Source organism: Lontra canadensis, unplaced genomic scaffold (genome assembly GCF_010015895.1).
Source record: "Lontra canadensis isolate GAN:19392208 unplaced genomic scaffold, GSC_riverotter_1.0 scaffold111, whole genome shotgun sequence".
In the NCBI taxonomy this organism is placed as follows: Eukaryota; Metazoa; Chordata; class Mammalia; order Carnivora; family Mustelidae; genus Lontra; species Lontra canadensis.
In genome coordinates this window covers 1,298,402-1,315,145 of record NW_022631105.1, presented here as the reverse complement: position 1 = coordinate 1,315,145, position 16,744 = coordinate 1,298,402, and the positions used below count along the sequence as shown (strand labels likewise).

Below are 16,744 nucleotides of genomic sequence, written 5' to 3'. Positions count from 1 at the left end.
GTGTCCGCTGGGCTGGGAGAGCCCCGTCCGTGGTAGCCTGGTGGGTCACGTGGCGTCGTCTTGTTACAGCTTTATCTCTAAAACAGAAGAATATTGATCCTTCTTGAAGATGATGCATGCTCAAGACTTGGGAAATGCAAACGGGGTAAAGGGGGAGATAACCAGCATTTGTCTTGCTACCAAAGAAAAATCCACTGTTCACGCTTTTCACATGCTGTGGCTGTAGTGTGTTACCTAAGTGTTCTCTTCTGCCTTTGTCTAAAGCCTGAACCTAACGGCCCTTTAAATATGCACGTTTGAAAAGCTGTTTACCACTTCCACTTTTGGAAAGTCTGGTTATTTTCAGTTTTCAGTATATAATTAATGGCTTGAATTCTCTTAGTGCAGTGAAATATTTTCTCTTTGAGATGAGTGATTTCCCTGAAATAGAACTGCTGGGTTGAAGAGTTTTTAAAAATTGATTGTGTGTAGTTTGGGGCTGAAGATTTTGCAAGGTCACGGGACATACTCCTTTACTGCTTTTTGAAAGGGCACAGACTAGTAACAGCCAGTGATGAGCTCCTCGTAAAGGTTCACCTAGTCTCACGGTGGCGGCTTTTAACAACATAAGCATGAAATTAAAAAAGAACGTGTTTCTTCATATCACCGTGACTGTTGTAACGAAGACTTTTCATTTTCAGGCTTAAAGTTTTATAACTTTAATATTTGAAATTATGTAAAGTTTGATGAGTAAAACAACTACCTGAATTGTCGAAAAACATTTAGGCTGTGTGGTTTAAAAAAAAAAGATAAAAGATTTTTTTAGGAAAAAAAAAAAAAAAAAACAAAATAAACTGAAAATCCACTGGCCTTCTCCTCCTCCTCCCCTTCCTACTACTTCTTCTTTTTTAAAAGATTTTGTTTATTTATTTGACAGACCGAGATCACAAGCAGGCAGAGGCAGGCAGGGAGAGAGGAGGAAGCAGGCTCCCCGCTGAGCAGAGAGCCCGATGCGGGGCTCGATCCCAGGACCCTGAGATCATGACCTGAGCCGAAGGCAGAGGCTTTAACCCACTGAGCCCCCAGGCGCCCCAGCACGAAGGATTTGATTGCTGTGTGAACCTCAGAAGTTAGGACTGAGTACACTAGAAGAACAAACCCAGCAGGATTCCGTGGAAATGCAGTCTCAGGTGCAGAGCAGCGGGGCTTAGGGACTCCTGCGTGGGTCGTGAAAGTCTAAAGCTGCGTAAGTTCTTCCTGATGTCCGTTTCTTAGAGGAGAGTCAGAAATTGCACAGTGTGTTTAAATTGCATTCGTGACGTTTGTTGCTTCACATGGGGGTGGAGGTCAGGGTGGCTGTGGCAGAATTGGGAACTGCATTTGGCTGTGGTTTTAATTGAACACGGTGAGTCTCTGGGGAATTCACGAAGTGTGAAGTAGGTTTTTGTCACGTTCGTGATGGACTTCGTGCACACTTCTGTTACAGTGGGCTGTAGGCCCAGCCCCGTTATGAAGAGTACGTTACCAGCGATCTTCCGGAAAACGATTTTGCGGAGGACAGCATTTGCTGTGCAGTGCGGGGGTAGAGCCGCAGCACCGGCAGTCTGGGTTAGCGGTTCTCAGCCGGTGCCCACTGTGACTCTCACATGGGTTCCTCGGGGGCCGATGAGCCACGTCTCCACCCTGGGATTGCACAGAGGCCTTCTTCCCCCTCCGGCACCTTCCCCTTCTGATCTTTGAGGAGGGCCCCAGTAACCAGTCCCTCTGAGCGTGTCCTTCAGGGCCACCTTCATGCTCGTGGCATTAGATAGAGCAGACCAGCCGATTTTTGCTGAGAACCGCTCTGAGAGGCCAAGACTGCCCGTGCTCCTTCCTTGGCCCTATTTTGAGCTTCTTGAAGCCGCGCCTCAGCCTTGCCTAGCCGTCTCTTCTCACTGCGGCGCTCCGTGCGTGTCTGCGAGTCAGGGCCGAGTTCACCGTGAAGGTCACGTATGTCCGTGCACTTCAGTTGCATGGTGAACTCCATTTCTGCGTGGGGCTGGTGCTCCCTGCGTGGTCACTCTGGCCCGCTCGTCCAGAGGGTCGTCCAGAGAACAGATGCTTGTTCTGTAATTTCTGTGCGGGCGTGGAGCGTGTTTCTGGTTCTCTGGCATGCGTTTTTTTCTTAGTGTTCTTCAGGATTCCTTGTTTGATTTCATGCAGAGCCCCTCAATTTCCCTGAAAAAAATATAACACTGATTAATTCACAGAACCACGGTGCACTTTAAAAAAGTCTGTATAATTCTTGCATTTTTAGTAGGTGCCCATTGATGGATAACCAACAAGGTATCAGGGCTAATCTTATTTTTATTTTCAGGAGCATTCGGTGTGTCTAATAGGACTACCGTGCCTGTCTGCATTAGTAACTTTCTGTTAAAGCGGCGCACATCGTTCATGTCTGCCAATTAGCATTTATTCATACTTGACTTTGACTAATCCTTTATAAATTTTTTTTTGAGATGTCAAGTTTACAGAAAAGTAGATGGAATTCTTAAACCCCATGGCCCAGAATCAGCAGCTACTAAATTTTGCCTCACTTGCTGTGTTCTGTCATGTAAATTAATATTAAAATAATCCATTTTTGTTATTTCTTAATTACGTTGGGGAAGGTAACCCAGGTCCCATGGCAAACAGTTACCTGAGGGCGAAGCCCCTTAGTCTTTGCGTTGGTGGCAGCAGGGACAGTGCCGAGTCGGACTCACAGGCCACACTGAAACAGCTCCTGAGAGCCCCTGGGCAGCTGGGTCAGTTAAGTGACGGCCATGGGCTTACGTCGTGACGCTGGGCTCCTTGCTCAGCAGCGAGTGTGCCGCTGCCCCTCCCTCTGCCCCTTGCACCACAAATGCACGCAGGCACACTCACTCTCACATAAGTAAAATCTTAAAAGGAAAAAAAAAACCTCCCCTAAGAAACGCTTAACTCTGGGTCACAAACAAGTTCTGGGGGGGGGGGGGGGGGGTGGGGGATGTGCGGACTGGGAGATGGGCGTTAAGGAGGGCAGCGGTGGATTGGGTGCTGGGCGTTGTGTGCGGGTGATGGATTCTCTCTCTGAAGATTAACAGTACACATGGGTGTACTGTTAAATGCAAGTTAGCATTTAAGTAAAATCTTGACGCGAGAAGAAGAAACACCAGCTCCTTGTGTGAGTTTGGAGTGCACGAGCGCTCCCGGTTTTCACGGTCACACAGTGATCATACCAGCGGTCTGGTTATGTGTCCCTTCGTACGCTCTAGCTCTGGTTGACTTAAACAAGCAGGTGAAGCTGCTGGTTATCGATGAACTTGGCTGTTCTCCGGACCAGCGTTGGTCCACGTCCTGACGAGTCTCTTCCTGGTGGAGGAACGTGGTACGAGGCGGTGACCCGTTTCCCTCCGCTGCAGCTCTGCCGTGCAAAAGTGAGCTGAACTGCAACTACCTCTGTTTGTTTCTAGAAGACCCATTCGAGGAATTTTTTGGCAGTCGAAGAGGCCCCCGTGGAAGCAGGAACCGGAGCACAGGGTCGTTTTTCTCCGCCTTCAGTGGATTTCCGTCTTTCGGAGGAGGGTTTCCGGCTTTTGATTCAGGTATGAAACCCTTCGATCTGACGTCCGGTCTGTGGCCGACGTGTGTGCCGTTCAGTTTCGGAAGGAGCGTCTGTCCTTCTGGTCTGCGTGGCCGTGTGCGTTGGCCGTCGTTTCCTGTGTACCAAGCCTGTACTCAGTAACCTGCGTTTTCCTCTCTCAGCTTCCCGAGAGTGTTTGACTTGCAAATCCGCTTCTCATCTTACTACTAAAGGTCAACATTTCATGAAATTCCTGGTTAAAAGAAGTCACTTGATTTGGGGTAAATAATTGTGAAAAATCCCATGTATAGACAATCTCCCTGAAACCTTTTTTGTCTGATCTCCTCGGTCTCTATAAGAACAAGAGTCTTCTGGGAGGGTCCATGCTGAGACGAGAAGGGGGCTCTGACCCTGTGCAAGCGTCCTTGGCCACGCAGAGCGTGGCCCGAGGGGGTGACTGCGGCCTTGCCCTACAGCGGCCGGCAGCTTGGTGGCACGCCTGTGACTCTTGAGTTTGAGCCCCATGCTGCGTGTAGAGATCCTCTAAAATAATAAAACCTTTTGTAAAAAAAGGGCAGCTCATCAACCAGAGTACTGTGCATGGGGCCTGATGTAGTGATGTATTTTACCTGAGAAATTAGGATCTTTTCTTGGAAGTTCGTATAGCTCCCCTTCACAGAGGAGCTCTTGCACCTCCGGATGCTGGGACTCCTGCTGGAGTCGCTGCGTGGTAGGCGTTGGCCGTGCTTGTTCAGAGCGCCGCCCTACGGCCTGCCGCTCGGCCGCCTTCCCGTCCCGCACGCTGCCAGCACCGCGCAGGCGAACGCGGGTTCGATGGCGCGTGGACACGCGGGGCTGCCGCACACCCTTGCCTGGGGGACCACGCAGCGCGCTGCGGGTGAATTTGCTGAGACTCGAGGGAGAGTCCGAGAAAACCAGTAGAATACATCAACCAAACGGTGCTTCGCTGAAGAAACGTGTGTTTCTGCCACGTGTGGATGCAGACCTTGGAGCAGCCCTGCAGTCTCCTGTACAGGGGGCTGGGGATTTGCCCTGGCGGGAATGTCTTCAAGACGGACAAGCAGTAATAAGCTCCGGAAACACGCCGGTCTGTTTCAGAGATCGGTCTGCTCTTGTGTGACTTGAGGTCGGGGGTTCTGGCCTCTGGTGTGATCGCCGTGATTGAGAACGTTGTGCACAGGTGAATTCTGTAGGCCCGTGCTTTTGCAGTAAGTGTTCGCAGCTAAAATTGTTTGCGCTCTTTAATAACTCAGAGGCCCACCCCTTCGCGGTCACGCTGCGAGGAGAAGGTAAGCAGGTTGGCTGTGGCGTCCTGCGCTGGCGGAGCCGCTCTGCTCCTGCGGTCTCCCCGGGCCCCTGGCCTCCTGCTGCAGCGTGCTGCGTGGTGGTGGCTGGCCAGCTGCCGCCAGGTGAGCCGCCAGAGCGTGCGGCAGAGTGCTGGCGGGGGAGGGAGAGGAGACCGCATGGAGAAGGGGCGCGTCTCGGGCTCCCTGGCCTCCAGAGGAGCACGTGCCGCCCCCCTCGTGCCCGTGGTTCTGGGGCCGTTCCGTGCGGGCAGCGCTCTCCTTGGTTTGATGCGTCCTTCCCGGCTTTCCTCACTGGTCCCTGACCTTCCCGTTTCCTGCAGGATTTACGTCCTTCGCATCACCGGGTCACGGGGGCCTCACTTCGTTCTCCTCTGCGGCATTCGGTGGCAGTGGGATGGGCAGCTTCAAGTCTGTATCGACTTCTACTAAAATGGTCAACGGCAGAAAAATCACCACAAAGAGGTACGGCGCTCACGTGTGCCTCTGAAGTGAGCAGCTGTGCCCTCCGGGGCGCCACGTGTCTTCGGCGGGTGCTCGGAGCGTGCAGCGCGGGTCGAGTCTGACCCGGGGGGTCCTCCGGAGTCTGAGTCAGAGCTTCCCCTCTGAACTGCGGCTCAGTGTTTCTCCAGTGGAGGCGGTCTTTGCGCGGAGCCGCGTTCAGAGCGGGACAGCGTAGTGACCGTGGAGCTGGAGAGCGCGGCCCGAGGGTGAGAGCCGCGCGCACCGGGCCGCGCTGGGGACGCAGCTCGGTCTGTCGGGAGGAATGCACTTGAGGGAAGAACCGTCGTCTTTAGGTTGCTCTGCGCTGGGTTCTTAGTCTTCCGCAGGAGTGGTTTCCTGTGTGCCGGTGGCAGTGCCGCCGTTTTAAAATAGGCAGGTAACGCTCAGTGTGTGGACTCTAAAAAAGGTCTGCGGTGCGTTTTCTCTTTCAGAATTGTGGAGAACGGTGAAGAGAGAGTAGAAGTTGAAGAGAACGGCCAGTTAAAGTCCTTAACGATAAATGGTAAGGAGCAGCTGCTGCGCTTGGATAACAAGTAACCAGGCTCGCGCGTGGCCGGAGCGCGAGCGGTAACGGGCGCGCCGAGGACCGGCACGAGCGCTTTTTTGGGAAGATTTCAAACGAACTCCACTTTCAGTATAATGTACCTAGTCTGAAGTATTTATACACAGCTCGCCGGAGCCCTGTTTGTCCTAGACCTTTCTTGTTGGGACCACATAATAGGACCATTGTTTGGGGGTTTCTGTTTTTGGTGTTTTTTTTTGTTTGTTTTTTGTTTTGTTTTGTTTTTGTTTTGTTTTCTTGTCTTTAAAATTGTTGTAAATCTCTGTATGCACTTTGCTTTTTTATTAAACGTAATCCAAGGCGGCCGTGACTCTTTCGTACACTAACACCAGCACGGACCTGCTTCCCATTGTGTTTGAAACGTGAGCCGCTAGAGTCCGCCTGCTGTGAAGTTAACATTGCCAGGATGAATCTTCCACAAAAATAATTTCAGTTCTTCTCAGTATTTAGTAGTGAGAGATATTAATGCATTAATGGTGATACATTTCTCGTTTAATAATAAATTGAGGATGTTTTTCTAGTTGTGCATGAATGCTGGCAACTTAGTAAGATTTGACAATTGTTTAAATATGTAATGTTAAGCTTAGGTTTAAAGTAAAGCTGGTAAACTGGGTCTTTGTCATTTGCTTTAAAAAAAAAAAATAAATGCAAATGTGTTTGGTGCATTCTTTCCTGAGTGGGGCCTGTAGCCTTCTTGTGTCCGTGTATGATTTTTGTGCCTGGGCCTCCGGTGTCGCCTCGCCCCTCTGCGGTGCTGTTCCTCGCGGCGGACGCGAGTGACCTGCGTGCGTCTTCTCGGTGTTTTCCGAGGGGGGTGGAGGCTTTCCTCTGTGTCTCCTTTAAGGACGAGCAGTTCGTTGAAGCTTCTCCTGTGGTAACATTTTTATGGGGAAGGAGGAAACCGCTGTGCAGCTTTTTCATTCTTTCCAAGTGGGTTTTAGTTTTCTAGCGTACGTTTCATGCCGACTCTCGTAAAGACGTGACGTCATGGGGTGACGGAGATGTGAATGTGAACAAAACTGAAGGTCTTGTTCTCGGGCGCGTCCAGTCTGCCCCAGTCAGCACTGACAGCTGGAACTGCAGCCACAGGGGCGTACACTGCACGTGCTTGCGTCTGAACGACCCCCACTCAGCTTCGTTTTGGGTAAGCCTAGGGGCCTGCCGGAAAGACAGGAGGGCCGCGGGGTAGTTCCTTCGTGACACACAAGTTTCTGTCTGTGCAGGCCCGATTGGAAGGCAAGTGGAAATTGCCCAAGGACCCTAGAGTCTTTACAGAATCAAACCTGCTTTCGTTGAAAACGGTATTGTAGAAAATCCCACAGAAAATATAAAAATCAGTGCAAAATGTAGAGTAAGTTATTTTTTTTTTTTAAATTTTTGTTTGACAGAGATGAGTACCAGCAAAGGGGGAGCAGCAGGCAGAGGGAGAGGGAAGCAGGGTCCCCGCTAAACAGGAAGCCCGGCGCAGGACTCGATCCCAGGACCCTGGGACCATGACCTGAGCTGACGCCAGCGGCTTAATTGACTGAGGCACCCAGGCGCCCCTTAGTGTCCGTTCTTAAAGACAGCTGAACTGAGGGAAGCCATGGAAGGTGCTGGAACGTCTGGAGAAGAGAGGCGCGGAGATGTGTCACACCGAGAGAACGCTTGTAAGTTCGCAGACTGGAATTGTGACAGCAGAAAGCCCATTTCGGTTTAGGCTGTTAGGGTAGATGGTTTCTCTGGTACGAGAAACTGCAGTCGGTACCTGGAACCGAACAGACGTGGCGTTGACCGTTGTCGTTAGAGGTAGGTGGGGTGACGGTCTCGTAGGGACATCGGGCTCCTGGCTAATCTGTTAGAGTTTCCCCGGGGGCGTCGCGCTAGAGCCGTGGCTTCCTGTCTGCGGACCTTCGGGGGTGGCCGAGACTGCTGGGTGCGCCTCTTGCGGTCAGCTCTTGCCCACGATGCGTGCACGGTACAGGCAGGAGGTCTTGGACTCCAGGGCCTTCCTGCCGAGCTGGGCACATCCCTGTCCAGTGTTCTCCAGCGGCAGTGGAGCGCGCGGCCTTTGTTCTGCCCCGGGGGCGTGGAGAGCAGTGTTGGTTTTATGAGTCTGGGAGCGGGGTGGGGAACTCCCGTGTCGCAGAGGACGGGAAGTGTCTCTTTGAGCCCGGCAAGACGCCTCGCGGCCCTGTGCACGCCGCAGCAGTGCTCACGCGAGGACGTGCCAGAAGACGTGCCCGCCAAGCTTGTAGTGCGGGCTCCGTCCGCTGGTCGGTCCCCACGCTCTTCCGTGTTTCTGTAGCCGCGGGGGCTTTTGGGAACAGGCCGTGGGGCGCCTGCCCTGCCGTGCCTGTGCCCTGAGTGCACCGTGTGTCACACGCTGTGTCCTGTCTGCTTTGTGCTGCGTAGCTGTCTGGGGGCGGAGGTCCTTACAGTCACTGAAGACGGGACGGCGCAGTCTTGATGGGCGTTGGGCTGCTCGTTCCCCGGTGCCCCTGTGGCCGTCCCTCAGTCTGTCTGGTCGAGCTCCGATGGATTTTGCTTCCTCTCGCTGTCCTTCGCCGCTCAGAGGATCCAGAGGCGAGTTTGGAAACTCGGTAACTATGATGAGGGCGATGACGATGTTAGTGGCTGCGTGAATGGGCATTTGTCTTTCTTCCCCTTTTTGACATTCTTTGAAGGGCAAATTGTAGAAGTCTGTGCAGTTAGCTTTAGGTTTATTGAAGTTACTCTAAGAGTCTGTGTGACTAGTCTGCTGACGTCTGTCCACCCCCTTTAAAAAAATTCTGTATTTGAAAGGGAGCACACAGGCAGGGTGAGGGACAGGGAGAAGTAGGCTCTCCACGGAGCAGGGAGCCCAGCACAGGGCTCGGTCCCAGACAGATGCTGGACTGAGCCACCCGGGCGCCCCGGAAGTCTGTTCCTTACAGAACGGCAGAGCTCCAGGGGACATAAGACGGCATCTTTCCAGTCATTGTCATTTCTGTTAAGCGTCTCCTAAAGGTTTAAAATTTCTCCTTGGTTACTTGGCTCCTAGCTATCATACCCGCTTCAGGGACTGCGGTCTCCTTTTTCTTTGAAGCGATACATAATTACTGAAAGTATTTGTACTTTCCGAGAACCCAGCAGCCCTTTGGAACCGGCCGTGCTGCTGCTCTGTGGAGGCGAAAAGCAGCCTTCAGCACGTTCGATGTGGCCTGGAGGTACCCGCTACCCTCTCTGGTGGTTTTCAGGCAAGAATTTGCTTAGTAAATTGAACACTTGATGCTGTGTGGTCAGGAGGGGTTGACCTATACGACCCAGTGGCTTACATTTAAAAAAGAAAATGAGGTTCTGATAACCAGCTTGTGTGTGTCTCTGGTCAGTAACTTGTGTGTCGGGCGGGTAAATGATGCAAGGCCTTCAGGAGACACAGACCTTCGTTTTTCTTCACCCCCATCTCCTGTGTCTGTATGGGTCGTGCAGTGCTTCTGCTTGGATTTGATTTGATTTTTTATTTTTATTTAAAGATTTTATTTACTTATCTGACCGATCACAAGTAGGCAGAGAGGCAGGCAGAGAGAGAGAGGGGGAAGCAGGCTCCCCGCTGAGCAGAGAGCCCAACACGGGGCCGATCCCAGGACCCTGGGATCATGACCTGAGCCGAAGGCAGCGGCTTAACCCACTGAGCCCCCCAGGCGCCCTCCGCTTTGATTTTAGATACATTTCCCAGTCTGGTCACATGGGGACCTTTCTGTTGTTGCTTGGTCAGCTGTGAGGAAGCCGCGGTTCCTTGAGCTGTAGCGGGTCGCGTTAACTAGATGTAGACCTCGGTTAGAAGTCTGATTAACAGTTGGGATGGTGATAGGCCAGATGGTTTTCCTTTTGGCTAAATGAGTTCCTACAGCTTGACCTCGAGGGGGTCAAGGGAGAGAAACTTAGAACAGTTCTTAATCGTATCAGAAACGTTGGTCACAGTGATCCCTGATGTGCGGAGACCAGGACTAGCCGGGACTTCAGAGTCTCACTCGCTGGGGGAGAGGTGGACGTGGGCACCAAGAGGCCCATGAGCTCGCTGTTTGCCCTTGGGTGGCACATACTTTTTTCTTGTCTTTGTGGTCAGGCAATCTCAGACTCCCTGGGTGGGTGAATCATTAACGGGGGAGCCCCCAGGGGACGATTGGTCTTTGCCCTCGTGTCTGAGCATTTAGAAAACCGAGGACTCTCTCCCGAGGGCAAGCGTCCAGGACTAGAGGCACTTTGGGTGGCACCGCTGTTGGCGCTGGTGCTTGCGGAGGAAGCCCGGCATGGCGAGGGCAGTCCCTCTCTGGCCGTCCTTGTTCGTCTGGGACAGCAAGGGCTCCTTCATGCCAAGTAATCACGAGGTGTGGTGTGGCAGGGCTTGAGCTACGTCTTGGGTTGACAACATTTCTCTGCTGCGTGGACCCCTGCGTAGTAAAGGGTCAGTTCCCGAGTCTAGGAAACGGCAGTGTATTCCGTACGGGATTGAGGCGTGTGAGGGAGGGGTGTCTTGCCATCGTGCCCCTTTCCCCACCCCACTCTCCTCTCTTGCTGACCGCTGGGGACAACATCCTGATGCTGAAAGCGTTCCACACGTGGGTAGGAAGACACGGGACACAGGCCTTTGTGTGCGAGTGGTAGGGAGCCACGCCGAAGGACCTTGGAGCTGAGATGCCGCCTTGGTTGGGATGGCTCCTTTGTTCGGCTGCTTGGGGAAGACCATGTTATGGCGCGTGACCCTGTGCCCCGCGCGGGCCCTGCCCCAGAACTGGTGCGGCGGGGGCAGTGGATTGTAGTGCGTTGGGTGGACGCAGTCTTCCCAGAGGCAGCCCGACGTGCTGGTGGGAAGGGTGGCCCGCACAGGAGTATGGCTCCCTGCGCCGTCGCACTGTCCTCACCCAGGCATGCGGTGACACTGCGGTTGTGTGTAGTCTGATGCCTGTGGGAGGCTTGTTGCTCAGGCATTGCCCCCATTTTGTTTCTTACATAATAGAGTTAACGATTGTTTCTGAGTATAATGCGGCAGCCTTCCTGGTTGTAGAGAATTCTTAACGTCGGTACCAAGTCATGTGCCTGTGTTTCTTCCTGAACAGTTCTTTTTCATTTTTAAATTCTTTATTTAAATTCCATTAGTTAACCTGTATATTACTGGTTTCAGGGGTAGAGTTTAGTGACTCATCATTCCTCTTTAATACCCAATTCTCATCACCTCCCGGGCCCTCCTTCACCACCCAGTTACCCCGTCCCGCCACCCCCTCTCCGCCCGCAACCCTCAGTGTGTTCCCAAGACTTAAGATTCTCTTCCGGTTTGTCTCCTCTGGTTTTGTTTTATTTTGCCTTCCCTTAACCTGTGTTCATCAAACTATGGAACAGTTCACGAATTTTCACGTTGTTCCCGGCGGGGGCCGTGCTAAGCTCTGTGCGCTGTTGGCGCCGGCTCCCTGAACGCTTCTCTCCGCCACTTCCCAGCCTGTCGCTCGGAGGTGCGTTTCCCCTAAGAGGACGTTAAGGACCAGTGTTTTCCGGCACTGATGGTGTGTTCCGTCGTGTTGTGAACACCCGGTATCCTGTGCACGACACACTCACACACACGTGAGCAGAGGTCCTCGCGAAGTCGGGCCGGTGTAACGGGTGTTCCATTGCCTTCTCCTCTGGCTGCCGCCTCGGCGAGCTCGCCCCCTCTGGCACCGAGCTGGCGAGGGGGGTGTGCCGAGGGCCTCATGAAGCCAGGCTGCTGGCCGCTCTGCCCGTCCCCGATGTTAGGAATGTTGCTGCTGATCAGCCTGTAGCCTGAGCAGATGACCTCCTGTCTGAGCCTGGGGGGTTGCCTGGTAGGATGCCAGGACGCGGACATGCAGTCCGGAGCTGGAAGAGAATGAACGCTGGGCTCCATGTGTCCCGCCCACCGTCTCCCCTCGTCTTTCCCTGAGCCATGGCCTGCGGACCGTTGGAGGGTCCACACCAGGCCTCCTGTGTGGGCGTCTTCGTATTGTCCAGAAAGGCGGCTCGGGTTTGGCCTTCGGTTTAATGGCTTCCATCTTCCACAGACGAGTTTTCTCTCATTGTCTTACACTTTCACTCCTCTGTTTAGGTCTTTTTGTCTCTTTAACTTACGTGGAGTGTTTCTGCTGACAACATCTTTCTCCCAGAGGTCTTTCCGTTTCCTCTTGTGCGTTCCCGGTAGACATACAGCTGTTCTGGGACGCCCATTCTTTTGGCCTTACTTTATGCCCGGATCACCTTGTGTGGGTTGTAGTGGTTGCTGGGAAGGGCACCTTGTTCCCAAACCCATCTTGGGTGCTCCTAAGGGCTTGGAGATGAAAGGCACAGTCAGCTCAGGTACCCACCCCTGTCTGATTTCCTTTACTAATTTTCCTTTATTATCTCACCCGAGTGAGAAAGTAAGTTTCTATCTTGTCTTCTTATCCAGTGGCTTCACTGTATTCTTGGTTCACTCTGTTTCTGTTTTTTTTTTCTTTAGATGCCGTGGGGAGGACAGAAGAGGAGGGAGAGAATTTTTTTTTTTTTTTTTTTAAGATTTTTATTACAGAGCAAGAGAGAGCAGGAGCATGGAGGAGGGGCAGGGGGAGACCAGACTCCCCACTGAGCAGGGAGCCCAGTGCGGGGCTCGATCCCAGGACCGTGGGATCACGACCAGAGCCGAAGGCAGACACTTAACCTTGCCTGAGCCACCTGGGCGCCCCTTGTCTTACTCTTTTTTTTTAATAGTATCAATCTTTTAGTTTTTTTTCAAAGTCTCTGTTATGTTTGTCAGAGAGTGAGAGAACACACGCTCAAGCTGGGGCAAACGGAGAGGGAGACGCAGACTCAGTCCCTCCTGAGCAGGGAGCCCGATGCGGGGCTCGATCCTGGGACCCCAGGATCATGACCTGAGCTGAAGGCTGATGCTTAACGGACTGAGCCACCCAGGCGCCCCCCGAAGGACAGATTTTTAAAGAAAGACTTCCTTGGCCCTTACCTCGCTAGAGCACTCCGTCGACCAGCTGGTGCCTTCCCCCTGGCCACACCGGGGTTGGACGTGGGGTTGGACGTGGGGTTGAGGCGCTCCGCTTCCTGAGCAGCTGGTCTGGGGCTGACACGGGCAGGGCAGAAGCAGCTTCACGAGCTGTGCGCTCTGACAAAGGCTCTAATGTCCATTGTGGTTCTCTGTGTCACCGCGTTTTAACATGAAGATGTCGCCTGGTTTTGTTTTAAAAATTTCCTTTTGAAGAGAGGGTCAGGGCCGTGTTGCTGACGGGTCGTGTTCACTGCTGGCGTTGAGCGGACGTGGGGCTGGGCCTCGTCGGGCTCCCCAGTGCAGCCATGGCGCACGGGAGGCACCTCCTGGCGCTGTGTGCCCTTTCCTCGGGGGGGGGGTACAGTCCCCGGGTCACCCCCGGTGTGGTGTGCTGAGTAAAACAGCTGTAGCAGTTCCTGGGCACATATCTTCATCTAAAATTTTTGAAAGATTTAACAGATGTCAGGATTTCAGAGAGGGTAGAGTAACTGAGAAGAGACTGGAAAAATCAGATTTTATGAGTATGTGAACCTGCAGAAATAGAATGTTTATTCTGCTTTACGATGAACTGTTCAAGGTTTGTTTCAGTCACTGCTAATTACCTCATCTGTCCCGTCTCTGTGAGGTCCTGCTTCAGGGCCAGCAAGCAGGCCCATCAGCATGCTTGGGGCCCCAGGGCTCCCTTCACAGTTCAGAGGACACCCCCCCATGCCCACACTGGTCCTGTCCTCCCGTGGCTCTGCTGCAGCGGGATAGGGCTGTATGGCCCTGAGACCTCCGCCAGGGTCGCTGCAGGGGCCTTGAGGTTGGGGGGCGGCATGCAGGTGGCCTCCTCCTTTCTGCACCATTTTCTTCCTGACACAGTCCTCCGTCTTCTGCTACCATTGGGTTGGACGCGGGGGTTGGCAGCGTCCTGCGGTCAGGGCTTCAAACGTGACCCCTCGTCCCAGCATGGGCCCAGCTCTGGGGAGGGAGGCCCAGTAATTCTGGATGGATCCAGGTAGACAAGCCACAGACGAGCGTGTGAAGCCCTAGCTCGCGATCCTGTGTCGTCTTCCGTTTTCGGCTCAGGATCGTCCTCCAGCCAGCCGGCTGCCACAGGGTACGGTGACAGGATAATCCCAGTGGAGGGCTCCGTGTTCCCGGCCCTGCTGGCTTCACTGCTGCTGTGACACATTCTGCTGGGGCTGTGGGGTAAGTGGGATCCAGCCCCGCCCCGCCCCCCACCCCCGCCCCCAGCCTCTCTGCACGGTTCGTCCCAGAAGCTGTGCATGTGGGGTCTCCCTGGGAGGCCCTTGTACTTTCAGAAACATCCGTGGCCGCCCCCGCATGTTTCAGGCGGCTGCCCGCTGTGCTGCCTCGAATGCCACACGGCCGACGCCACGCATGAGCTTTGAGCTCTTAACAGAGGCCTGTCGAGGACCCACGCCTGCCCACTCGCCACAGGAGAGGCACCCGCCGTGGGCCAGCCCCGGCTGAGGGGGAGCTGGTCGTGTGGGGCGGCCACACGGAGGAGGTGTGGTGCGGTGCCTCCTGGCCTTGGCTTCAGCCGAAGTACGTACTGGGGGGAGCCGGTCTTGCCGGGCTTCGGGGTGCAGCTTCCTTGCAGACTGCTCCGTCGTGGCCCCTCGTGTGGTTCACGTGCCCTGCGGCCCAGGCGGCGAACTCTGTGCTCTCCCTGGCCTTCACCCCAGGTCTGGGTTCCATGTTCTGCTCCCAGTACTACAGCTCCTCCCTGCCAGGGCCTGGGCCCTCCTGTGACTTGGTTTCCCTTCAGGTAATTGGCCATGGTGTGCTTTCATGGTGTCTGATTACTCGGAGAACTAGTCCTTGCCCCCTTTAGCGAGCAGGCGCGCCTGTCTGCCTGCCTGGTCCCGCTTGTGTGTCCCAGTGTCACGTGTCCACCATTTGCTGGCTGGGACTGAGTCCTTGTTGAGACCCGCGCTCGGACCCCCTCAATTTAGGAGACATCCAAGGCTCTGTGATGCGTCAGTTTCCCTATTCCTGTCCCAGGCCTCCCCGTGGCCAGTCTGTCCTCCGTCCCAGGCCTGTCCCAGTCTTTGCCACTCCCTCTGCTGTTCTCCCGTCCCTTTTTGCCCCCACTTGCCGTTGGTCCTCGGTGCCGTGCACTGGCAGAGCCTGAGGTGGGTGGCACTGACCTCATGGTCGTGCCATGTCCTGTTAGCGTGTGTCCCACGCTGGTCTCCTGCACCGGCACAGGCCAGGCCCTGAGGTTTGACTGAATCTTCCGACGGGCTGGGGGTACGTTTTGGGTGTTTGTGTCTGCTCCCTCTGAGGGTGGGAACGCTCATGGTTTCAGTGTGTGTGGCCCCTGCCTTGCCCGTGCCCCTGCCACGGAAAAGCAGTCACAAGCGAGGCTTCTTGGATTGTACTTATTTGGGGAAAAGTGATTCTGTTATTTCTGGAGGATTGTTTTCATTTGCACATCATCAAGCCAGAGTGCAGGCGCCGTGTCTGGGCTCCATTTGGGGAGAAAAGCGAGGCGCGAGATGGGTGGCCGGTGCCGAGTCAGCCGCGGCGCATTCCTTTCATAGCTTCCCGGTGACTTCAGTGTGCTTTGGCTCGGGATCCGGGCAGGCCGCGTCTGTTTTTAAATCTTGTAACTTGGTGCCAGGGGGCGGGACCAGTTCCGGCGTCTTTAGTTTTCCAGATGAAAACGGTGCTCGGACGCTTGTCCGCGCAGGAAGCGTAGTTGGTGCGCGAGAGAAGAGGCGGCGGAAATCACAGCGAGATAGTAAGTTGCGTGTGGGTCGCGGAGCTCCATGCGGCTGTTTTCCAGGTACTTGGTGTCCGCGTCGTCCGGTACAAACCAGCCTACTGAACTTGCTGCCGCGTGCTGCGCGCCACGGGAGGGTCGGGTCTGGTACTTCACGAAGGACAGAACGTCTGGAGAAACCTGTGGAAGCAAACAAAACGTGGCTTTCCGCGTGGCGTTGGGTCTGGGGGGTGACGTACGGAGGATGTCGTCGGGCTGCTTTTAGTTCAGAAAGTCGTCGGTGCCACCGGGGCCCCCGTGCATTGGCGAGTTGCCCCTGGACGGGCTTGCCCAGGAGTGCGCTGCCCGCCGCCGTCCCCGAGCGCCCAGCAGGGAACCAGGCGTGTGGCCCGCGGCCCCGGGCTGGCAGTCGGAGCACTCCCGACCCTGCTCTCCTGTGTCCCTGGGCTTCCGTCAGAACCGAAGCCGGAATAGACGCTCTGAAGGGAGGGCGGGGGGCAGGCGTGCTCTGGCCCAGGCGCGGTATCCGGTGCTGCCGTCGGTGCTTGGGACGGTGAACGGGACTGCTTTGAAGCTGAGGTGAGGGGAAGCCGGGTCTGTTGCCGCGGCCAGACCCTCGGAAGCTCCCTATTTTGTTGCTACGAGGTGGGAGCAGTGGGGGCCCGACCTGCCCCTTTGTAACCCAGTCCATTCTGATATGGGGCACGGGGTGTCCTCCTTCCAGACGCTCCTCCCTCTCCTTCCCCCATCCCCATGCCTGTGGGTCTGCCGTGGTGAGGGGCACTCCGCCTGGGGGGCTTCCCGCCCCTCTGCAAGGACCAGAGCCCCTGCCCGTGCTGTGGGCTCTGTGGCGGGAGGGAGGGCACCGCGCGGGGGCTCTGAACGGTCCGGTATAACGCCGTCGTTCTTCAAACCAGCACTTGTATCCCCTTCCTCAGTCCCAAGGCGTACATGCCTCTGACAGGGAGAGGATGGTGGCCTCCTGGTTCCACAGATCTGTCAGGCCTGTGAGCTTAGTGCGCTCGTAGTGGGCCCAGTGAGTGCATGATTGGGT

The 16,744-nt window shown here is 54.8% G+C and overlaps 1 protein-coding gene across 4 annotated transcripts in view; it reads left to right on the top strand.

Moving 5' to 3' along the window:
- The window catches only part of DNAJB6 (DnaJ heat shock protein family (Hsp40) member B6), a 77,108-nt gene that overhangs the window by 32,150 nt on the left and 28,214 nt on the right, over positions 1–16,744 (top strand). For 3 of the 4 annotated variants that reach the window (XM_032840160.1, XM_032840159.1, XM_032840157.1), the window contains exons 6-8: positions 3,450–3,581; positions 5,208–5,349; positions 5,820–5,890. In XM_032840160.1, coding sequence (XP_032696051.1) covers positions 3,450–3,581; positions 5,208–5,349; positions 5,820–5,890 — 345 coding nt within the window. The remainder of the gene's footprint in view (positions 1–3,449; positions 3,582–5,207; positions 5,350–5,819; positions 5,891–16,744) is intronic. The other variant, XM_032840158.1, reaches the window with a different exon arrangement.